Below are 23,334 nucleotides of genomic sequence, written 5' to 3'. Positions count from 1 at the left end.
CTCTCCTTCCTCTCTAGTTCTCTCCTCCTTCTTCTCCTGCCTGTCTTCCCCTTCTTCTGTCCCATTCTTGCTCCTCTCTGTCTCCTCTATGCCCTTCCCTCCTCTCTGAGGAGCCCTGAAGGCCACCCCTTAAAATCCTCTCCCCACTGCCAGGGCCAGAGAACAACAGCGTTCTCCCTGCAATTTCCCTTCCTTTTTTGTTTTTGTTTTGTTTTGTTTTTGAGACAGACTCTCACTCCATCACCCAGACTGAAGTGCAATGGCGTGATCTCTACTCACCGCAACCTCCGCCTCCCGCTAATTTTTGTATTTTTAGTAGAGACAGGGTTTCACCATGTTGCCCAGGCTGGTCTCGAACTCCTGATCTCAAGTGATCCGCCCATCTCCGCCTCCACCTCCCAAAGTGCTGGTACTACAGGCGGGAGCCACTGCGCCCAGCTGGTTTCCTTTCTTTCTTTTTTTTCTTTTGAGATGGAGTCTCACTCTGTTGCCCAGGCTGGAGTGCAGTGGCACCATCTCAGTTCACTGCGAGCTCCGCCTCCCCTGGTTCATGCCATTCTCCTGCCTCAGCCTCCCGAGTAACTGGGACTACAGGTGCCTGCCACCATGCCCAGCCAATTTTTTGTATTTTTAGTAGAGACAGGATTTCACGGCGTTAGCCAGGATGGTCTCGATCTCCTGACATTGTGATCCGCCTGCCTGGGCCTCCCAAAGTACTGGGATTACAGGCGTGAGCCACCGCACCTGGCCTGGTTTCCTTTCTTAACCCGGCTCCATCCCATGACCTATGAGGAAACCACCTGCTCAGTTACCAGTCACCCTGTGCCCTCATGTGTGAGAGGGGGGCTGCAAGGGCACCCACCTCACAGGGTTATAGTATCTAAGTGAGTTAATAGTCACCGTATTTCCAATCAGTGGCTGGTGGTTAGCAAGGTGAAAAAGGTTAGCTCCCATCGGTCAGGGAGAACTCCGGGTTCTCTCATGCGGGCCAGGAGGCGGGGAAGGCCTTAGTTGCTTCAGACCTTAGGGCAGTGTTGTTCTCTCATCTAAACTGCAGGCCACAAAGGTGGGTTTTCTGGGTGCTGGATTCAGACACAGAAGGCTTTTTTGAGGGGAGTGGGGTTGGCTTTCCTTCTAAGCAGATTATAAGTGTCCTACCCCACTCCCAACCCAGCTCTCTCCCAGCTCTGAGTGAGGCTTCCCTTGGCTGTGTATACTGCCCCAAAGTAGTTTATTTGTTTCTTTCTTCCCTCTCCCCCTGAAGGAAATCAAAGACAGGCCTCAGCCTTCTCACTCCAGATTCCTGGGGCCTTCAACACCAGCCCTGACAGGAAGTTCTTTCACGTATCTCTCTGCAATCCTTGTGCTGGCCAGGCCCTCAGGAGATGTGGCCCCCTCCCCCGGTGCTGCTGTGGGATAGGGGCCTGGGCCCTCCTCTTTCTTTCACTTGTCCCATCCCCCATCCCCTCCCTGCAAGAGCACATCTGGTTTGTGAATCTCTCTCATTCCAGCTTTTGGAGTTTGCCAGCTGCTGTTTCCTCTGTGGAGTTCAAGCCAAAAATGGGGGTGGGGGACAGCGGGGGGACTCAGTGAGGGCTAAAGGAGGGGACACCATGGCTGGGATGTGGAATGGAGGGGAGGTTAGGTGACCACCTGGTGACCTCAGGCCATGGCTGTGCGCTCTGCCCCTGGGAGGAGCAGGGCATGGACCAAGTCCCAGGTGGGTGGCACGGGGGTCTGTTTCTGGGCTCCAAACATCCCATCTGCCTCTGAGTCCCATTCCAGCCCCCCTCTTCCCCCTCAGCCGGCCACGGCTGGTCAGGGGAAGCGGACGGTTCTCCGGCATGCTAACTAGGCTGGCGGGCTGTGTTTCCCGGGAAGACCTCACAGCTGGCCCAGTGGGGCAATGAACTCAGCATTATCCACCTCCTCAAGGGGCCTTTATTCCAGGCTCAGGGTGGGGGCCAGGGGAGGGGGGCTGAAGGGGGAGCCTGGCTAGGCCATCCTTGATGTGTTTCCTGAACTCGGTCATTTTGGCCAGGGGCCTGAGTGCTGTCCCCCCTGCCAGCGGTGGGGGTTAGGAGGGAGGACATCTCGGTGAGGCTCCCATCAGACTCTCTCCCTCCTAAGAGCCCCCCACCCATTTTCCTTATACTTCTGTCTCTGCCCTGCATTTGCATTAGTTGGGTACAGCTGTCTTCTCAGGCGACTCTGGCTCCTGCAGGGCAGAGGGTCATCTCACCCTCCTTGGCACCCTAATGCCTAGTGCAGTGCCTGGCATAGAGCTGGCCTTCAGTGTGTGCCAGCAGAATAGAAATGTGATGGCACAGGCTGAGGAAAAGCCACGAAAGGCCAGGAGACTGGGAGCTCAGCCTTGGGTGGGAGAGAAGGGGTGGGTGACTGTTTCTCCTGTGGAGGATGTGGTGATAGAGGTTGGGAGGAGTGGGAATGGGAGGACTGGTGTGGATTTCACTGTTTCAGAGCTTGGAGTCAGCTTAGCTGGTTTGAGTCCTGGTTTTGTCACTTGCCAGCTATTTGACCCTGGCCAAGTCACCTGGCTCAATTTCTTCATCTGTGAAATGGTGGTATTAGTTGTCCCCATTTGTCATACTGTGGAGGGAATTAAATACGATGATACATGGAAAAAACTGCTTTACCACAGTTCCTGGCAAATACTGAGCCCACAATAACAGTTAGTTGTCAGCCGGGCGTGGTGGCTCACGCCTGTAATCGCAGCACTTTGGGAGGCTGAGATGGATGGATCAGATGAGGTCGGGAGTTCGAGACCAGCCTGACCAACATGGAGAAACCCTGTCTCTACTACAAATACAAAATTAGCCATGCGTGGTGGCGCATGCCTGTAATCCCAGCTACTCGGGAGGCTGAGGCAGAAGAATTGCTTGAACCCAGGAGGCAGAGGTTGCAGTGAGCCAAGATCGTGCCATTGCACTCCAGCCTGGGCAACAAGAGCAAAACTCCATCTCAAAAAAAAAAAAAAAAGATTTAATTGTCACCATTCTTAATTCCTCCTTGGGGGATGAGGGAAGAGAATGGGGTAGGAGTGGAAGAAGCCTGATTGGGGTGGGAGGATAGGGCCAAGAGGTCCTGAATATAGTAGCTAACTAGTCGGACTGTACTGAAACCAGTTCCTAGAGTTCATTTCAGCCATCCCCCTGCCTCTGCTCCCCAATTCTGATATCTTCAAAATCTTTAGGTGCTTCTTAACTCTAAGGATGTCTACTGAAAGTCTCCCTAAGGTCTAACCAAGGGAGGCTGTGTCTTTAGAGAATGGAGAGTACAAGGCAGGTGGATCACCTGAGGTCAGGAGTTTGAGACCAGCATGGCCAACATGGCGAAACCCCATCTCTACTAAAAATACAAAAATTAGCTGCACATGGTGATACGTGTCTGTAGTTCCAGCCACTGGCGAGGCTGAGGCAGGAGAATCGCCTGAGCCTGGGAGGTGGAGGTTGCGGTGAGCTGAGATTGTGCCACTGCACTCCAGCCTGGGGGACAGAGTGAGACCTTGTCTCAAAAAAAAAAAAAAAAAGAATAGGGAATGGAGATGGAAGCAGGGCTCTCCACCCTGCCCGTTCCTGCCCAGCGTTGCCCTCCTGTGCCTCTGCTAATACCATCTCCAACTACTACTGTGTGTGCCAAGGGCATCCCTCCCCACTGCTCCCATCTGGGGGCCTAGTGATTAGGGGTTGGGAAGGATGGGGTGATGGGTCAGGGGACCAGGAGTGTCCCAGAAGGTAGGGAAGCAGAGAGGTTAGATAACACCAGCTCTGGGCCTCTAGTAGGAGTTAGAGGAAGATAAAGAGAAAACATGTCAAGGCCTAAATGCACCCCCCTTCACCATCACTCTGTCATCAAAGCCAGGGGGTGCTGGTGTCTGATCAGAGTAACCAAGAATAGCAAAGACTTTGACCCTGACTCCCAGGAACAGGCAGCCTAGAGGACTTGGAGGGGTGCAGTAAAATGTGCTTCCGGATCCTCCCCACTCCCACCGCAGATACACAGTGTCTAGGAACTACCCAAAGCCACCCCCTGACACCCCCAGGCACATAGACCATGGCTCAGGGTCTGGGCTAGATGGAGACTGATGCTAGGGAAGGAAGAGCAGTCCTAGGGAACTTTGGGGCCACAGAGTTGGCCTCCATCCTTCATTTATACCCCCTTTTCTTTCCTTGCCCTAGCCCCTAAGACTTGCAGCCCCAAGCAGTTTGCCTGCAGAGATCAAATAACCTGTATCTCAAAGGGCTGGCGGTGCGACGGTGAGAGGGACTGCCCAGATGGATCTGATGAGGCCCCTGAGATTTGTAAGTACCTTTTCTGGATTCTTCTCCCTAAACCCTTAACTTATCCCTCTTCCTTTGGCAGATGTTTGGGAGGAGGACAGCTGATCCCTAGCCTGGTGTGGACCTCGCTCAGTGATTGTATTTGTCCATGACACAGTTAAAACTGTCCTTTACACCCCTTCAAAATGTTTGGCATGGTGCCTGTTGGGCTTAGAAATGGCACCTCAGATTTCTCCCTCAGGTGCTGCACCCCAAGACGGTGTTCTCTGGGCTGACAGCTTTGCTAGAAGATGGCCCGGCCTCCCTTTCCTTCCAGCTCTTCCCTTGTTCCACCTCTCGGCCTCCCTGACCCTTGATGACTGGCCCCAGGTCTTGTCGGATCCTCAGATCTCCCTCTGTCCTTTGGCTCCCAGGCCAGAGGCCATGGCACTTGCTCAGCCCCAAACCAGAAGCCCCACCCCTGTGCGTTTCCCGCTACCCCCGCCTTCCCCTGCCCCCAGTAAGTGGTGTAATCGGAGGCAGCTGTTGTAACTGGGAGAAAGGTCCCCGCCCAGCTTTTGCCCTGCCAAGAAAAGTGGAGAACTTGTTGGTGGGACCCCAGAGTCCTGGGTAGCTGGCACAGTCCTGGTGGCTCCACCTTTAGCCTCTCCCCTGCTTGGTTAATCCGGGCCAGGGTCAAAGCGACCCTGCATTCCTAGGTCCATCTCTGTTCTCTCTCGTGGGCTTTATCCTGCTCCAGTCTCATCTGGTGTCCTGTCCCCACACCCCCACCCATAATTATCAGGGGTAATTTTAGGGCTGGAAAGGGAGTCACTAGTGGGCTCTGCCTCACCCCTACACTCTGCCCTGGAGGATGGGGACCAGGGGTATTCAGCAGGTATATCTACGGCAGGGTGCTTCAGCCTGGAGTCTCTTCTTGTCTGATGCCACCTGCACCCCCAAACTTTTGACCCTGATCCTTGGCGTTAGAAGTAAAGAAAGTCATGCTGAAGGGTCAGATCTGGCTCTTTTTGTTCATTCTTCCTTCAGTTTGCTGTAAATCTCACCTTATATGCATTACCACTCTGTTCACACTCATACCCCCTGGACTCATAACATCACACACCGACCCACCTGGCACTGATGAGCCCACCTCCCACCCAAAGGCACAAACACATTCTCACGGTAACACAGAGTCACACTCAAACGTGGATGCAGAAACACACTCTATACTCAGAGAGATGTTCCCAGACACACATACCAACATAGAGACACACACACACAAACCCAGATTGATTCACATGGAAACTCCCTGAGGCCAGAAACACCAGCATACAGAAAGACACACAGATACACTCTCACTACACACTGTTGCATGCTATACAGCCACACCCTCAGTTGTGCAAGCGGACTCCTGTCCAGGCACACATGGGTCATAGACACTGTCACTCACACACCATGTCCAGGCTTGGGGGCCAATAGACAGTGGTCTCTCTATCTCATCCATCCTCTTGAGCAACAAAGGAAGTTCCAGAGATGATATGACCAGTTGGCCACAACCCTTTTTTTTTTTTTTTTGAAAGGTGGTATCTCACTATGTCGCCTTGGCTGGTCTCAAACTCCTGACCTCAAGTGATCCTCCTGACACAGCTTCCCAGAGTTCTGGGACTATAGGCATGAGCCACCATGCCTGGCCAGACCATAACCTTTGATTCTTCCCAAATCCTTCTATCAGGCCTGTTGCTGTGGGGTTGGAAGTCTAGAATAGTGCTGTCCAATAGAAATGTATTGCAAGCCACATGTGCTATTTTGAAATTTGCGAGTAGCCACATAAAAAAGGTAAAAATGAACAGATGAAATGAATTTGAATATTTTATCCAATGGATCCAAAATATTATCACTTTAGTACAGTATATTCATATAAAGTCATTAGAGATCTTTTGAATTTTTCTGGTATTAAGTCATCAAAATCCAGTGTACATTTTATACTTACAGTTTGAACTTGCTGCCTTTCAAGTGCTTGATAGCCACATGTGACTGGGCTACGTATTGGAAAGTGAAGGTCTAGAAGATTTGGCACCACTCTTGGCCCCGGGTTCTGCAACCTGGGAGCTGTGGGAAGGAGTTTTTCCTTATCATTGGAGTTTCTCTGCCATGGACTCTGCTTCCCTCAGCTCATCAAAACCTTTTTTTGTTTGTTTGTTTTGAGACAGATCTCACTCTCGTGCAGGCTGGAGTGCAGTGGTGCAATCTCAGCTCACTGCAACTTCTGCCTCCTGGGTTCAAGCGATTGTCCTGCCTCAGCCTCCTGAGTAGCTGGGACTACAGGTGCATGCCACCATGCCCGGCTAATTTTTTGCATTTTTAGCAGAGATGGGGTTTCACCATGTTGGCCAGGCTCATCCTGAACTCCTGACTTCAAGTGATCTGCCCGCGTCAGCCTCCCAAAGTGCTAGGATTTATAAGCATAAGCCATCACTCCCGGCATCATCAAAACTTTTACTGACCTCAGTCATCATCAAAAACCAGGCTGTCCTCAGCCTGTCTCCTGAGCATAGAATGTTGAGGCACTGGGGTCCATAGGTATGGGGCATTTGGAGGGTGGACTCTTTGCTGAAGGCCTAGTTTCTACCTCCACCTGTTTGCCTACAGGTGTGTGGCTACTGTGGGGAATGTTATAAAAGAGTTCTAGGTGGAAGAGTCTAACTAGCCCCGAGGCCTCCTGAGATCTGAAACCCCAGTTTTATCTCCCCTCGTCCCCAGTGAACAGCTGACCAGAGAGCCACCATAGCCAGCTTGTTCATGCCCACCCTTCTGTCTGCCCTCAGGTCCACAGAGTAAGGCCCAGCGATGCCAGCCAAACGAGCATAACTGCCTGGGTACCGAGCTGTGTGTTCCTATGTCCCGCCTCTGCAATGGGGTCCAGGACTGCATGGACGGCTCAGATGAGGGGCCCCACTGCCGAGGTAAGGACTTTTCCACTCTCTACTCTCCTGTGTGGATGCAGCATGTTATCAGCCCACCTTCTGAGGACTGTCCTGGCACCTTCAGTGGGGATAAGGCCTTGTCCTGGTCCCCTGCTTAGATTTGCCTTCAGAGAGCAGGTGAAATTGATGTGCCCCTTGGGCCTGGGGCTTGGTCAGACACCCCTGTGGGCCTCAGCCGTGGGCTGTAGCCTGGGCACTTCCCTCTGGCTGTGTGTTCTTGGACTAGTCACTACCTCTCTCCAGGTCGCAGTTTTTCTTCTGTAAGATGAGAGATCAGTGTTTTCATACTTTTTTAAAAATAGCATGATCCTTTCTTCAAAAGGTTTTCTGCATGAAGCCTGAGTGTGAACACAGGGAGGAGCAGAGGTGCTGTGACTAAAGCTTAGCGATCTAGTTTAGTCCACCTGCCGCCCCTACGGGTGCCCTAGAAGGCATCCCCCAGGAGCTGCAGATCTTTGAGGGGCCCTAAAGCTGCCTTGGTCCCTCCCTCTCTGACAGTCTAGACTGTCTGAGGTGGTTGATAGGAAAGCCATCCAGGCTGAGGTGGGAACATTAGGATGATAAGTCAGGCTGCTTCCAGCCTGTAGCTCAGGTCACCAGCTCTACAGTCTTTTCCCCAAAGGGCCCTGTGGGCCATGGAGAGTCCGGTCACAGCGTGAGCATTTGAGAGTCATGTCGGGGGAGGCACAGCCTCAAGCCTGCATGTTAGGGAATAGTGGCCTCTCCCTTCTCTTTTCCTCGGGGTCTGGGCCCGGAGCAAGAGGCCGGCTTTGAGAGGCCATGAGCGTGGCCCTAGGGGAGGGGCTGTGCTTGGGTGTGGGGGCAGTGTCCTGTGCTGTGTGCCCGAGAAAACATCTGTCTGTGGGAGGAGACTCGTCTGGATCCTGTTCACTAGGAGGAGGGAGGATGGAGCAAGGGAGTTTGTGGAAGATTTTTCTCCCTTTCTTTGGTTGATTTTGCATGTTTTCATCTGAAGCTCCTGGGACGGGATGCAGAATGCGGGCCTGGGGGCTGACTTAAATGACCACGCGCACCCCTTCCTCTCGTGTGGTGTGTGTTCAAGCTTGCTTCCTTCTGAGTACATTTACAGTCTCTAAAACAACAGAGAACTTCAGAAACCTCAGGTCTGAACTTCCTTCTCTGATATTGCAGAAATCGGCCTCCTCATTCCCTCACGCTATATCCAGAAAAGTTACTCTTTCTAGGTTTTCCAGAGCAAATGATATTTTCCCCCTCTGTGGAGGAAGTCTGGGCAGGCAGCACGAATGGCTCTCGGGTGGAAGTGGGGAGGAGAAAGAATCGCTGGGGCCTGGCCCCCCATCCCAACTCTTCCTGGCAGGCTTAGTGCCTCTAAACGTCTTAGCATCTTGGGCGGCTCTCTCTCCTAGGTGGGGGTGGAGGGGGAAGCCAGGGTGTGAGGCCGCTGGACAAAGGGGTCTTTGTGGCCAGGCTGCCTGGCCCCACGCAAGGCCATTAACTGGGTCGCTGGTCTGGGGGGGCAACTGCTCTCCCACCTCTCCCCCCTCCTGTCTCATTCCCTTCTGTCTCCAATGTGGAAGTGGGTCAGTGGCAGGAGAAAGATTAGAAAAGAATCCAGAGGGGACCAGTTTTGCTCCTCCTTCCTGTCCTCTACCTGGGCCTTAGGCCTTCTCTCTGAGGCCTCTAGGGCTCCGGGGATGGGTTAGACAGGTGCTTCCAGGCCAGAGCTGGGATCCTGTGGGGACAGACACGATTCTATGCCCACTCTTCAGCCCCAGCTGAAGCCAACATTGTAATCCCCAGGCAGTGTAGACGAGAGGCATATGAAAGGGATAAGACTCACCGTCCCCTCTTCCTGTTGACCCCAAGAAAGTGCCAGAACCACTCTCCATAGGGACAGAGGTAGCCCAGAACATCCAGAACAGGGACATGTGGGTTCTAAGCCATCACTGGCTGTGTGACCTTGGGCTTGTCTTATAGCCTTTCTGGGCTTCAGTTTCTTCACTTGTGAAATATAGTAGATGCTTCCTAAGACCCTTCCGTCTCTGACACTGCAGCCCTTAGAAGTGGTTTCTGAAGGTTGACTGGGTTTAGGGGAAGGTTGTGGCCTGAGTGCAGCTGCCAGATCTGGCAGCCTGAATATGTGTCTCTCCTGCCCCCACACAGAGCTCCGAGGCAACTGCTCTCGCCTGGGCTGCCAGCACCATTGTGTCCCCACACTCGATGGGCCCACCTGCTACTGCAACAGCAGCTTTCAGCTTCAGGCAGACGGCAAGACCTGCAAAGGTATGTGAGTGCATATGCCTGTGTGCATGTGTGTGTGCCAGTGGCCAGTTGAGGTGGGCAGGGAGGGGCAGAGAGGGGTAGGGGGCCTGGCTGGAATAAGAAACTAGAAGGAAGGTGCAAGAGAGGGCGTGCCACCACCCCAGGGCATGACTGTGAACCCTAACCATTTGCTTCCACTAGACTTTTAAAAATTCACCTTAAAATTATAGTTGATATGTAAATTTTTCTGTTGTAAAAAATTAAAGCGTTAACAGATAAAACCAAAGTCCCCTTTGACAAATCTCCTTCAATTCTGGTCCCCTTCCCTTCTCCCTGGAGTTCACCTCTGTTATCAGTTTGCTGTCTCTCTTTCAGACCCTTTTTTGTGCATTTGTCTGTGTGTATTCACAGAAAATGTAATTGGAAGTACTGCTCAAGAGTACTGCGTGCTCTTTTTTACATAAATGATAGTATACTGTATGTATTATTTTCAATGTTTTTCACTCATCAGTGTGTTCCACAATTTTTTTTCTGTGTTAATATGTAAAGATCTACATCATTCTTTTAGAAACCACTATGACGTATGACTTTTACCACAGTTTACTTGGTCACCTCCCTGTTGATGAGTGAGATGTTCCCAATTTTTCACTGCTACAAGCAATGCAAACTTCTCTGTTTTAAATTTGCCTCCCTCGGGTCTTTGTGGAAATGCCACCTTCTCAGTGAAGCCGTCCCCCGACCCCTCTAAAATTACATCCCTGCCATCTGCATTCTGTATCCCTGTTCTCTTTCCATTGCACTAGCACCTCTAATGTATACTTTATTTACTTTGTTTCATATGTTATTATAGTAACTATATTTCATTTATTATCTGAATATAAGTTTCATGAGGACAGCAATGTGGGTCTATTTTAAAGTTCACTGATGTACCCCTGGCACCTGACCCATAGTAGGGACTCAATAAATCTTCCCTGCGTGAATGAGTGATATGTACATGAGTGTTTTCCAAGACTGGACTTGCTGGGTGATAAGGTTTGCACATTTCATGCTGTAATAGATTCTGCCGAACTTTCCTTCAAGGTAGCTGTAAGGATGGACACGTTGATCATGTCTGATGATCACCCACTTCGTTGCCCCTGTCACACTGGAAATGACCACATTCTTGCCCTTTCCCCGACAGATTTTGATGAGTGCTCAGTGTATGGCACCTGCAGCCAGCTATGCACCAACACAGACGGCTCCTTCATATGTGGCTGTGTTGAAGGATACCTGCTGCAGCCGGATAACCGCTCCTGCAAGGCCAAGAATGGTGGGTGGGGGTGCCTGTGGCCACAGTGCTAACTAAGCCCCCTCAGTGCTGTTCCCTGGTGGGTGGTGGCCTGAGAGGTGGTCCTAGAGCCCTGGCTGCACGGACTCTTCTCTTCCCCATTCCCAGAGCCAGTAGACCGGCCCCCTGTGCTGTTGATAGCCAACTCCCAGAACATCTTGGCCACGTACCTGAGTGGGGCCCAGGTGTCTACAATCACACCTACGAGCACGCGGCAGACCACAGCCATGGACTTCAGCTATGCCAATGAGACCGTATGCTGGGTGCATGTCGGGGACAATGCTGCCCAGACGCAGCTCAAGTGTGCCCGCATGCCTGGCCTAAAGGGCTTCGTGGATGAGCACACCATCAACATCTCCCTCAGTCTGCACCGTGAGTCACCTGCTCTCAGCTTGGAGGGCTGGGAAGGGTAGGGGAGACGGGGAAGGTAGACCCTGTCTTGAACAGAGGCCGGGAGTTACACAGGATGGTCCTGTCTGGGGCAGGAGAAGCAGGAGGCTGGATACAATGGTGTGTGTTTGAGGCAGGGGCAGAGCCACGGGCATGCTCCCTCCCAGCTCTCTGAGCAAGTGTCTGGATGGCCCCTGCATTTCTGGCCAAGGGCTGAGGGGGCAGTGAATGGTCAATCTCCAGAGACCAGGGACTGTCCCTTCTCTGAGAGGGGAGTGTTGACTAGACTGCAGAGGGACTTTCCGGTGCAGTGGGAGCCAAGGCTAGGGAAAGAAGGAGCGGAAGCCTGAGGTGCCCTGTTAGGCTGCAGCTGAGGGTAAAGGAGCTGGGGCCCAGCTGCTCTGTCTCCATGGGCCATCGTTTCCCTCAGGGACGGTTGCCAATGGACTCTCTGCTGCCATCGGGGGAGGGCAGTACTGAGATTATTTCTCTGTGGCTTTGTGGCAGTGAATGAGGCTGGGAGAGGAGCGTGAGCCACATGAGATTTTAGAATATCCTGGATGCTTCCATTCAGGCTCCTCCCTAGGCTACACTTTGCTGTCCTAGTTGTGGAAGAAGGGGTGTCACAGGAAGGGGCACGAGCATAGCTGGGTGTAGACCCACTGCTGGGAACAGCCCTGCCCATCTCAGAGGCTGTTACACCAGCAGCCTTAAAGTCAACATCTGGCAGCATCACATTTCCAAAGAAATGCACCACAGGGCTGAGAGGAAGAATCTGGCCTGTGGTTGATCTGACCCCCTAAGGGAGATTAACTTGATCTGTAACTGTTTAGTAAACCAGAATTCCCATCTCTGCCTTGGTTTCCTAATCTGCATAATGGGTCTGGGCTTGTCTGTCTAGATCAGATTAACTGGAGTGAAAGCCAGTGGTAAAGGACAGCACACTTTGAAGTTGAGGATTGTGAACCTTGGGCCTCTCTAGAAGATCTTCAAGTTTCTTTATTTGGTTCTTGTGATGAAAAGAAAGATCCCAGGAGGTTACAAGGGATTCATTCTGGGAGAGAGAAAGGCGCCTTCCCGGGATGGTGGAGAGCAGGGGTTCCTCTGAGAGCCGTCACTCTCCGTGGCCTCAGCGTAAGGTTCACATTTCTGCCTTTGGCTCCTCCAGAGCATCCCCGATAGCGTCCTTGGGCTGCTGGTGTCCACAGCTCACCTGTGATCAGACATGTGTCCTCCTTGGGGTGCTGAGCTGGGGGCTGTCAAGCCTGGTTGGCTGAGCTCTTAACGAGTGGGTGACTCAGGGAACCCCATGGCTGATGGGGTGGGATTGGTGCTAGACCCTCTTGTGCAGCTGCCCTCCCCCTGTTCCTTGTCCACTGCCCTACTCAACAGGCCTGTCTGGGCAGACAGCTTGTCAGTTTCCTCCCCAGCCCTGCATCTTGCCATACAGTGGGCTTGTGGGTAGGTGGCTATGGGGTGTCCTAGAGGTAACCTTCTCAACTTCTACTCTGGCCTCTTCTTATCTGACTTCCTCCCCAGGAGAAGCCAGTACCTCTCCCTTGGCAAACAGATTTGCCTTGCCTCCCAGTCTGCTAAACTCACTGGGCCTCTCAGGGGCAGAGTCCAGGAGGCTCAAAGAGTCCAAGGGGAAATGCTTGTGGGGTAAATGAGCGGGTTTCTCTTGTCCCAGCTTCTGTCCCTTCCTCCCTGCCCTCCCCCTGCTCCACACCCCTGCCGCCTGAATGTCTGGCTGTCACCCTGAGGATGGTTGTTTTGCTCTCTCCCACAAACTAATTATGGGTCCCAAACTGAGGATGTCAGTGTCTCTCCCCTAGCCCCTCCCCCAGTTCCCGGGTCATCCTCCTCCCCAGGAGATGCTGACTGGCCTGCCCTGGTGTGTAGGGTGGCTGGTCCCAGGCACTCACCTGCACAGCAGCTGCTGGCCTGTAATTAGCTCCCCAAGGAGGATGAAGAAGAAAGGCTGCAGCTTTCTCCTGCTTTCACTCTGCCCTCTAGGGCTGCCCTCCCTGCAAGCCTTCCATTCTGTGCTGTGACTGTGACCTCTGTTAGACCCCTGGGGCTGAGCCTCATGCAGCAGGGGTGCACACAGAGGGAGGAGTCTGACAATTGAGGAGTGTTCGAGCCAGCGAGGCCAGCCCGCTGGTGCAGGCAGAAGGGGGAGCATGCCCCAGAGAAAACTCTGGAAGCAGAAATAGAATAGAAAGAAGGAAGGAGGCCAGGAAATGAGCCTGGTTCACATGTGTCCTGGGCCATGTGAGTCAGACCTGTTGTGGAGTCCTGAGAGCCCCCAAGGCCCCCCCCCCCACCCCGCCTGAGGCCCTGCAGTGTGTGCACATTCCTCTTCAACGCCCCAGGGCTGCTGACTCTCCTGCCTCAGGCCCAGTGTCGTCCCCCTGGATTGGGTGGGTCATCTCTTTTCCTCCCACCTGAGATTACCTCCCCCTCCCCTCTGCCGCTGGCCCAGTGGTTTGGGGAGGTCTATGAGGCTCGAATTCCAAGACCAGAGAACTCGATGGGGAGCGCTGGAAGAGAAGGCAAGACCCTTGGCCAGCACCAAGAGCAGCCCTGGCTTTCACTACTGCTTTCTCAAACGGGCTATGCATTGATTTGATTTTAGATGGTACCTGGACAAGCTTTTTTTTTTTTTTTTTAACTGTTATAGTTATGTTTTTATTTGATATGCATTAGGATAACTCCTGTAACTAGCACATCAAATCTGTTACTTCAGCAATTGTTTAGGATGCAGTGAAATAAGAAAAGTAAGTTAATTGAAATAACTGGTAATAAACAGTAGCACAAGCTGTACATAAGCACGGCAGACATTTTGAAAGTGATACACAAAAGATTAAAGTTCTGAAAATTGAGGCCCAGAGGGATCAACAGGCCTGATAGTCCCTGAGTCAGGAACCAGGCCTGCGCACTCTCACCCCCACCTCTGACCAGTCTCTCAGCTCCAGAGGCCTATGGAGCCTGTAACCCAGCTTTGTCCAGCCTCCTGCCAGGCTGCCCCTGGGCAGGGCTGGTGATGCAGTCTACCGACCTCAGCCCAGCCCTGCATTTCCTAAGCTGAGCTCCTCTGATCTGTATTCCCTTCACCTTGGAGGATGCCACCACTGTAGAAAGAATGAGGCAGACTGCAAGATTGGGGTCCTGGGAACATGGGTGTGTATGGTGAGGGGAGGTTCTGAGGTTGTAAATAGAGGCCTTGAAGGGAATCAGGTTTGCTGAAGTCACTCAGGAGTTTGGACTGTGTGTGAAAGGATGGTCTGAAGGGGCCCTCAGAGGTCTCAGGGTTCCCCTCCCTGCACCATGCTGCATGGGGAAGAAGGAGGTGGCTGGGGAGCTCAGCAAAGGCCCCCTGGGCTGCAGGCAGCAAGGTTGCGAAATGGGTCCCAGGTCCAGCTGGCCAACTTCACTTTTCCCTTCCTCTCCCTTTCTTTTATTTATTTATTTTTTTAGTGTGTGTGTTTTCGAAATCACAACAGGAAATGGGGTAGTGATTTGTCTAGAGGGGAGGCAAAGAAGGGGCAGACAGCAGCCCCTCTGAGTCTAATGAACTGGCTGCTGCTGCTGGAAGGGGTGCTATCTCCCCACTGTGCTGGGCACCCCTGGACCCTCTCAGCCTACCACCCGTGCCTACAAAGTACTTCCAGACTTCACATGTGAAAGCTAACCATGCCCTTCCTTGGCCTTTCTGACCAACGGGATGCCAGGCCGTTTGGGAAGGGGTGGCTGTAGCCACCCCACTCTTTGGCCTTGGGCCGCCTGCATCCTGGCACTTTTGCTTCCCATTCCTGTTCTGAGTTTCCTAATCATTTAACAGCTCGCTCTTGCTCCTCCTCTCTCCTGGCCAGGGCCAGCCCTGTGTCTCCCGGCCCAGATCCAGCCCTGTCCTCTCCTCCCCTGCTGTCTCCTTGAAATTGCCTCTCCACCCAGACTGCTCCCAGCACTCCCCTCGCTGTTTTCAAGCCAAAGGAAGTAACTTAAGCAAGAGAGATGTGTTTTAGAGCCCGACAAGGATTTCTCAATAGAGGGAAGACCCTAAGATGGGCTGAGCGGAATCCAGGAGTCATCCCTGGGATCTAGGTCGAAATGCCTCTTGGGGACCTAAGCCAGGCAGGGGAAGGTAGCAGGATATAACCACAGGCTGGAATCACAGGCAGGAGCAGGAAGGGAGCCCAGGAGAACGAGGTGACACAACACGGCTAAGCTCCAGACTGGCTGGTGGAAGGAGGAAGAGCTGAAGTCAGGACCCAGCAGGAAAAAAGGAGCATGAGGCCACATCGTTTAGCAGAGCTTCTGCCAGGCTCACCATGAGGTCTCCTTCCCACCTTCTAAGTCCTCAGACTCTCCACCATCTCTCCCAGGCCCAGGCGAGATCCCTGAGTGGGATTACTAGACAGACTGTCCTCTCCCACTGTCTTGGAGTGTCCCAAGGCCAGAGAGGCAGGATCCTGGCAGTAGAAGAGAGGGGGAAAATGATGTCCCAGCTCTAGAACAACAGACTCAGTCTTCAATAAATATTTGTTCAATGGATCAATACATGTGTGTCAGGTGCCTGAGACAAAGATAAAAAGCAGCACCCTCCTTACAGTTTTTGTAGTCAGGTGAAGAGGCCATGATCAAAGGAGCTCCAGAGGCCTATGGAGCCTGTAACAGGAAAACTTCCTCCTTTTTTTTTGAGACGGAGTCTCACACTGTCGCCCAAGCTGGAGTGCAGTGATGCAATCTCGGCTCACTGCAAGCTCTGCCTCCCGGGTTCACGCCATTCTTCTGCCTCAGCCTCCCGAGTAGCTAGGACTACAGGCACCCACCACCATGCCTGGCTAATTTTTTGTGTTTTTAGTAGAGATGGAATTTCACCATGTTAGCCAGGATGGTCTCGATCTCCTGGCCTCATGATCCACCTGCTTCAGCCTCCCAAAGTGCTGGGATTACAGGCGTGAACCACCGAGCCCGGCCTCGAAAACTTCCTTCTAACAGGGCAAGCTTCCTTCTGGGAGCCTGAGCTGAGTCTTGACGAGTAGTAGGGGTTAGCCCCAAATGGCCCACCTGGAGGGCCCACCCAGAGTCAGGAGGCCACAGAGGGCGACTTGGTGGAAAAGGTGGGAAAGGATGGGCTCAGGGAGGGGAGGACATGGTGGGAACCGCAGCCCCCATGTGGAGAGTGTTAATCATGCACCAGGCCTCATGCTAAGTGCAGTTAGTGCACCATCCAGTTTTACAGATGAGGAAACAGAGACTCCGAGGCATTAAGTAACTTGCCCATAGCCTCAGCTGGAAGGTGACAGAACCAGAATTCAAACTCAGGCTGTGAGTGTCTAGGGCCCAGCTGGACCCAGGGCAGAGCAGAATGATAGAAGGAGAGGTGGGGAGGTTCCAGGAACAAGGGCCAGAATCTAGTGTGCTCCCTGGGGATGTGGTTAGAGGTCCAGGGACCTCTTTGGATGTGTATACACTCTTGGGTGTGTAGATGTGTTGGGTGACATTTTCTCAGGGCATAAAGGCTTCTTCCTTCCTTCAGATTTCCTTATTTTAGAGCAGGTGACTAGAATCCTGCAGCTGAAGCTAGAGTCTTTTGGGACATGGGGTGGGGCCCGTGTGTTTGGGAAAGTAGCCACCATGTACAGAAATGCCTCTTGAACAATGGGAATGGTGGAGAAGTTGAGAAAAGCTGGAGTTGTAGTGAGTGCAGATGCTGCGCAGTGGGATGGGGTGCCAGGACACCAGGTCTGTTCTGGGGCCTGGAACTGAAAGTCCTCTGTGCCATAATGGGCAGCTGTGGTCTCTCGTCTGACTCCTGCACCTCTTCCCTGCTTCCTAGCCTCCCTCTTCACGCTGGAATCCCCTGCCCCTCTGCCCCTAGACCACCCCCAACTCCTTCCACAACACAGCCTCCCTCTCTCCCCTTGGGTTTATTTGAGATTCTCCTGTCCTTAGGATTTTCGGCCCTTGGCCAGAGCCTCTCCAGAAGGTGCGCTGAGGTGGTTGGCCCTTAGAAGGCTGGGCCACAAGGGGACAGCTCCCCTCAGGGTTGGTGGAGCCAGAATGCTCAGGATCTCTGGGCTGAAGCCCAGGACCCCACCTGGACCCCAATTCATAAGACAGAGAGGGGTGGCCCAGATACTGCCTAATAGGGCAGCCCTGAAGGCAAGGTTCCTCCTCTCGATTTGAGCCCATCTCTCTACACTGGCCTTGGAGTGATGGCCAAGTGTATGTGTGTGTGTGTGATTGTGTATGCGTGTGTGTGTGCATACATGCGTGTGTGCATGTGTGTGCATGTGTGTGTGTGGTGGGGCAGGCAGAGGAATCTGAACTTTAGGAGAGAGAAAAATAATGTGGTGCAGCGGGTTGGATAACAAAGGATTTTTGCTTGCAACTAATAGTCTCCAGCTGCAAAAATACCAAAGGGGAGGCCAGGCAGGCTGAGGACTCCAGTTCTTGCCAACTCCTCACCGGCCTGCTGAGTGGGGCCCTGCCTGGCCTTTGGGGAGGTGGAAGGGAGACCGGCCAAGGGTAAATATCTGAGAGCAGGGATGATCTCTCTGCCTTCCTTCCCGGAATTGGGAGGGAATCCAGGCCACATCCTGGGGCTGAGGGGGGCTGATTGTGGAGCTGCACCTGGGATAGCGGCATCAGATCTCTGCAGGTTTCTTCCTCCTCTCTCTTGCCAAGAGAAGGGTGGATAGGGGGAGCAGGGGCAGGGTATTGCCAGCCCTAGGGCTGGGCAGTGACTCAGGGAAGCCTCAGGAAGTCGGAGAGAAGGCCGGCCGTAGCTGCGCCAGCTGGTGCTGGGAAAACAGCTTTCGCTGATGAAGTTCATATACATGCCAGCAGCCCCCAGACCCCTGCCGTGCCCACCAAGTAAAGGGCACGCAGCCCTGTTTGACTTCCAGCCACCCTGCTGGCTGCCAGGGGCTGCAGGCAGGTCCCTGCTTTGAGACTTCGATTTCCTTTGGAGGCAGCCCAGCAGCATTCATTTGAATCTGTTTTCTCTGTGGTTACAGCGTGTGGGGCAAAGAATTTGGTTGCCTTACCCCTGCACTAGGCCCTCTTCCTACAGGGCCTTGGCCTCCTCAAGCTACTCTTCCCCCTCTCTCCAATCTTGTGAGGATGGGACAGTATTGGGGGCCCAGAGGAAAGAGTGGCTGGGCTTGGGGATGCATGAATACTTACAGGGGTAATACCTCGTCTCTGTGGCCTTGTTCTCCAGGCATTGGGATGGGATTTAGCAGAGAGGACCTGAAGAAGAAACGAGTTTGATGAAGCCCTCAGTTGGCTCCTTCCCTTCCTGTCCTGTGACTCTGAGTCAGTGTCAGGGCCCAGCCAAGTTCCTTGAGAGCTGCGTTTCTGTTCTTGTTGCCCCCACCCCATCCCCACCCACTGTTAGGGAGCAGCCCCTGAATCCCTGTGGGGAGGAGGGGGAATTAGGGAGGGGTTGAGCAGAACAGCAAGTCATTATACCTGTAGCTGTGTGGGGGTGGAAGAATCCCTACTGGGTTGAGTGTGGCTAATGGAGGATGAGTTTCAGCCCAAAGCAGGTAGCCCAAAGATTTCTTTACCTGTTGGGGAAACTGGTGGAGATGGAGTTCCAGGCAGGGGTCCCAGAAAGTCACTGCCTTAGGAGTTTCCCAGTTTGCAAGAGGCACCATCTGATGGTGATAGTTGAAGGGGGCAGTGAGTAGATGGAAGGAAGCCAGTGGTCCTGGAGACGAGGAGCCCAGAGGAGGCTAGCGTGCGTCCCTGTCCCCAGACTTCCTGTCTCCTTGACTTCCGGCCACCCTTGCCCTGCCTCTCTTTCCTTTGGCCCTTCTTGGCCTCTTCCATCTCCTCCAGAACCGTGCCTGAAACTGAGTCTAGGCAGCTGGGCTCCATCTCCTTCCCCCACTCCCATCCTCCTTAAGCCCCATCTCTTTCTGAGCCATGCCTCAGTTTACCCTGAGGATTCTTTCATGGCCCTCCTCCTAGACTCTCTCTCCTCCAGCCCTATGACTTATTCCCCACCTCTTCTGACCCTCCCCAGGACATGAGGACATTGAGCAATAAGGACATTGCAGGAACAGGGGACTGGGGCTGAGTAGAGGAAGTTTGGCCCATGTCACTGGTGCCCAACCTTTTGCCCCCATGGATCTTCCCTTTTGCATCTCTGTAGAGTTCATATTTTGAAATACTTTTCTCCCAAACTGGGTTTATTAGCGTGTATCCTGCTAAAAATTTATACCATATGTCCAGCTTCCAGTCAGTGCTTCTGGTTAGCATGAGATAACTAGATTTACTGTAGAAGGTAGATAAAAGTCCAGTGAAAAGCAAAGATGTGTAATGTTTTGGTAGCCTGAGTGCTCTTATCCCAAGTAAAAGCAAAGTAAAAAAAAAAAAAAACAAAAAAAAAAAAAACTGGACTGAGCTAGTGGACCTGTGCTCTCTACCTTTAGGTGCCCCAAGAAGATGGCCCCTTTTCAAGGACGGGCTAGAATTGGGAAGTCTGTCAGTCAACCGGCCAGCCAGCATTTACGCAAGGCCTCCTGTATATCCACTCTGAGCTCAGCATGGGGGTGTTAAGTGGGAGGGCATCCAGAGAAGGTGGGCTTCCAGGTGTGGGTTCTCACCAGCAAAGGGTGGGCATCTCTGCAAGAGGGCCTACCCCACCCCATGGCTTTTTCATTCATACTCTCCAGACGTGGAACAGATGGCCATCGACTGGCTGACAGGCAACTTCTACTTCGTGGATGACATCGATGATAGGATCTTTGTCTGCAACAGAAATGGGGACACATGTGTCACATTGCTAGACCTGGAACTCTACAACCCCAAGGGCATTGCCCTGGACCCTGCCATGGGGTGAGAGTGGCAGGCGGGGTTCTGGCCCTGGAAGGTGGGAGGCTGAGGCCACAGTGGAAAGGAGGGTGCCCAATGTCCAGACCCCATTTAACATGCATCTTCCCACAGGAAGGTGTTTTTCACTGACTATGGGCAGATCCCAAAGGTGGAACGCTGTGACATGGATGGGCAGAACCGCACCAAGCTCGTCGACAGCAAGATTGTGTTTCCTCACGGTATCACGCTGGACCTGGTCAGCCGCCTTGTCTACTGGGCAGATGCCTACCTGGACTATATTGAAGTGGTGGACTATGAGGGCAAGGGCCGCCAGACCATCATCCAGGGCATCCTGGTGAGGGAGTTACTGTCTGAGGTTTTGTGGGGGAACCATGATTCAGGGCCTTCTGGTGAGGGGGGAAGCCTCTGTAGGGGAACCGTTCTCTGATGCTCCTGGTAAAGAGGGTGGATGCCCCAGGCCTCTAGTGGGAGTGGGGTGGGCGTGAATACTACAGAGAAAGGACAAGATACGGGTTCCACTGTGATGGGAACAGTCATTTTAGAGACACCACTTCTGTTTACTTCCTTTTTCTCATTTGACCCTTATAATAACCCCTAGTTGATGAACAGGGCGGTGGTTCAGTTCCCTTTCAGCAGATGAAAAAGCAGGATCAAAGAGGTTAGGTGACTTGCCTGTGTTTACAAAGCCGGATGGTAGCACTGGAACTTGGTCTAGAAGCCTTGCTGGCTCGGAGGTGGCATCTCCATTGTGGGATAATTAGGGTGAGCAACCAGCCCAGTTTGCCTAGGACTGTCCCAGTTTTAGCCCTGAAAGTCTGGTAAGCCAGCAAACCCTTACCTTTGTCTTAGGCAAACTAGGACAGTTGGTCACTGCAGATAAGCTATGTGGGTAGTCAGGGGTGTTACAGGGCTTGCTTGGGGCAAGTGTGTCCTCTTAGCCCTCATAACAGACTAAGAATGTCCTCTGTGGACAGAGTTTAGAGCCCAACTCTAATTCAGTCTAAAATCACTAAAGTGTCTACCGAGTGCCTAATTCTGTGAAGGACAGGGTTTCTGCCCTCAAGGGGTCTGAGTAGAGTGGGTGAGATAAGTCCACAAATCACCGTGCCAGACATGGATAGATAGCAGTGTCACGGAGGATGTATAGAAGGAGAAAACATCTCTGGTTAGAAGATCCCATAAATTCTTTAAAGACATGCTCTGTAGAGGATGAGTGGGATCTTGGTAAGCAAAAATCTTCAGAATAGGTTAATCCAGCCAGAGGAGACAGGAGTAAAGCATTGAGTTAAAAAATGGTGGGGCCAGGCACGGTAGCCCACACCTGTAATCCCAGCACTTTGGGAGGCTGAGGCAGGAGAATTGCTTGAGCCTCGGAGGTCGAGACCAGCCTGAGCAACATAGGGAAACCCCATCTCTACACAAAAATTTTTTTTAATTAGCCAGGTGTGTTGGTATGTGCCTGTAGTCCCAACTACTCAGGAGGCTGAAGCAGGAGGATCGCTTAAGCCCAGGAGGTGGAGGCTGCAGTGAGCCGTGATCGTGCCACTGCACTTCAGCCTGGGTGACAGAGTGAGGTCCTGTCTCAAAATAAATAAATAAAAATAAAAAAACTACAGGATGAATTGGGGAATGCAGGTCATGAAGTCTGGAGGAAGCTGAGGGGATCTCCAGGGCAGAGGGAGGAACCCCTGTCATCTCATGCTGTCCATTCTTGCCTGCCTGTCTCAGATCGAGCACCTGTATGGCCTGACCGTGTTTGAGAATTATCTCTATGCCACCAACTCGGACAATGCCAATGCCCAGCAGAAGACGAGTGTGATCCGTGTGAACCGCTTTAACAGCACCGAGTACCAGGTTGTCACCCGGGTGGACAAGGGTGGTGCCCTCCACATCTACCACCAGAGGCGTCAGCCCCGAGGTGAGCAGGGCTCCATGGCCCCTCCAAAGCTGGCTTTACCCCATGATGGTTCTGGGACCTTGGGATCACAGCCCCTCTATGGGCCCTCCTGTGGGGACCCTGGCTTCTTTCATGTCATGACCGATTCTCCTAGCCAGCCACTCGTGCTATCTGCCCTGGCCCCCCAGCTTCCCCTGCCAGCCCCCATCCACCCACTCAGCCTTCAGATCCCACTCTGTCCCTCCCATTCCCCTTGCCAGTCTGGAGCAGGAGCACCTGGCCATGGGCAACCCTGGAACTCTCTCCCCTGACTACTGAAGTCCCCACCCAAGAGTCTGAAGGCTGGGTTGTTGGGGGGCAGAGGGTTTCCACCCCTGTGGCTTCCAAATCCTAAAATGGGATAGCAAGCACAAAGACCACAGCAGCAAGGGGTGTGGTCAGATTCAGGAAGCCTTCTCAAGGCCTGGCACAGGGGCTCTGAGGGGTCCTGACAGCTCTTCACCCTGCCCCCAGTGAGGAGCCATGCCTGTGAAAACGACCAGTATGGGAAGCCGGGTGGCTGCTCTGACATCTGCCTGCTGGCCAACAGCCACAAGGCGCGGACCTGCCGCTGCCGCTCCGGCTTCAGCCTGGGCAGTGACGGGAAGTCATGCAAGAGTGAGTGACAGGGAAGGGGGTGTGTGCCCATCGGGAGGCGGCAGGAGGGTTCCTCAGGTGTCCCCCACAGCCCGGCTGCCCCTGTCTGACGTGCAGGGAGATGAAGGAAGTGTCCCAGAGTGTACCTGCTAGTGAGGGCAGTGATGGGACTTGAATCTACATTCGAAAAAAGTGCTTTTCTCACTCGCCCACCGGACTCTGCAGAAAACTAAACTGATTCATTCAGCAAGTGTCTAGTGAGCAGTGAGCACTCACTACATGTTTGGCACTGTTCTGGTCATCAGGATTAAGCAGTGAACGAGACAGATGTTGTCCCTGGCCTCATGGAGCTTATAGTCTAGTTGGGGAAACAAATAAATGTAACTTTAGGTGGTAATAAGTGGTTATGAAGAAAATAAAACAGAGAATAGTCAGGCATAGTGGCTTATGTCTATAATCTCAGCACTTTGGGAGGCCGAGGCAGGCAGATCACTTGAGGTGAGGCGTTCCAGACCAGGCTGGCCAACATGATGAAACCCCGTCTCTACTGAAAATACAAAAATTAGCTGGGTGTGATGGTGCATGCCTATAATCCCAGCTATTGGGGAGGCTGAGGCAGGAGAATCGCTTGAACCTGGGAGGTCGAGGTTGCGTGAGCTGAGATGGCACTACCACACTCCAGCCTGGGTGACAGAGTGAGACTTTGTCTCAAAAAAT

The 23,334-nt window shown here is 52.9% G+C and overlaps 1 protein-coding gene and 1 long non-coding RNA gene across 3 annotated transcripts in view; one reads left to right on the top strand and one right to left on the bottom strand.

The window, feature by feature from the left end:
* The window catches only part of LRP1 (LDL receptor related protein 1), an 84,876-nt gene that overhangs the window by 5,745 nt on the left and 55,797 nt on the right, over window positions 1–23,334 (top strand). For both annotated transcript variants that reach the window (XR_004032282.1, XM_030822396.1), the window contains exons 2-10: window positions 4,200–4,322; window positions 7,109–7,246; window positions 9,413–9,532; window positions 10,692–10,820; window positions 10,947–11,210; window positions 19,925–20,087; window positions 20,196–20,418; window positions 21,813–22,002; window positions 22,495–22,638. Coding sequence is in view for 1 of the 2 variants with exons in the window: in XM_030822396.1 (XP_030678256.1) it covers window positions 4,200–4,322; window positions 7,109–7,246; window positions 9,413–9,532; window positions 10,692–10,820; window positions 10,947–11,210; window positions 19,925–20,087; window positions 20,196–20,418; window positions 21,813–22,002; window positions 22,495–22,638 (1,494 nt within the window). In the remaining variant the exon portion in view is untranslated. The remainder of the gene's footprint in view (window positions 1–4,199; window positions 4,323–7,108; window positions 7,247–9,412; window positions 9,533–10,691; window positions 10,821–10,946; window positions 11,211–19,924; window positions 20,088–20,195; window positions 20,419–21,812; window positions 22,003–22,494; window positions 22,639–23,334) is intronic.
* Window positions 10,353–15,932, bottom strand: LOC115837249. The gene is made up of 2 exons (XR_004032283.1): window positions 13,154–15,932; window positions 10,353–10,803 (listed from the first exon to the last, which is right to left on the bottom strand). It is a non-coding gene; the product is annotated as an uncharacterized LOC115837249 (long non-coding RNA).

This window comes from Nomascus leucogenys, chromosome 11 (assembly GCF_006542625.1).
Source record: "Nomascus leucogenys isolate Asia chromosome 11, Asia_NLE_v1, whole genome shotgun sequence".
NCBI classification, from domain to species: Eukaryota; Metazoa; Chordata; class Mammalia; order Primates; family Hylobatidae; genus Nomascus; species Nomascus leucogenys.
This window is presented reverse-complemented; position numbering and strand designations above follow the sequence as displayed.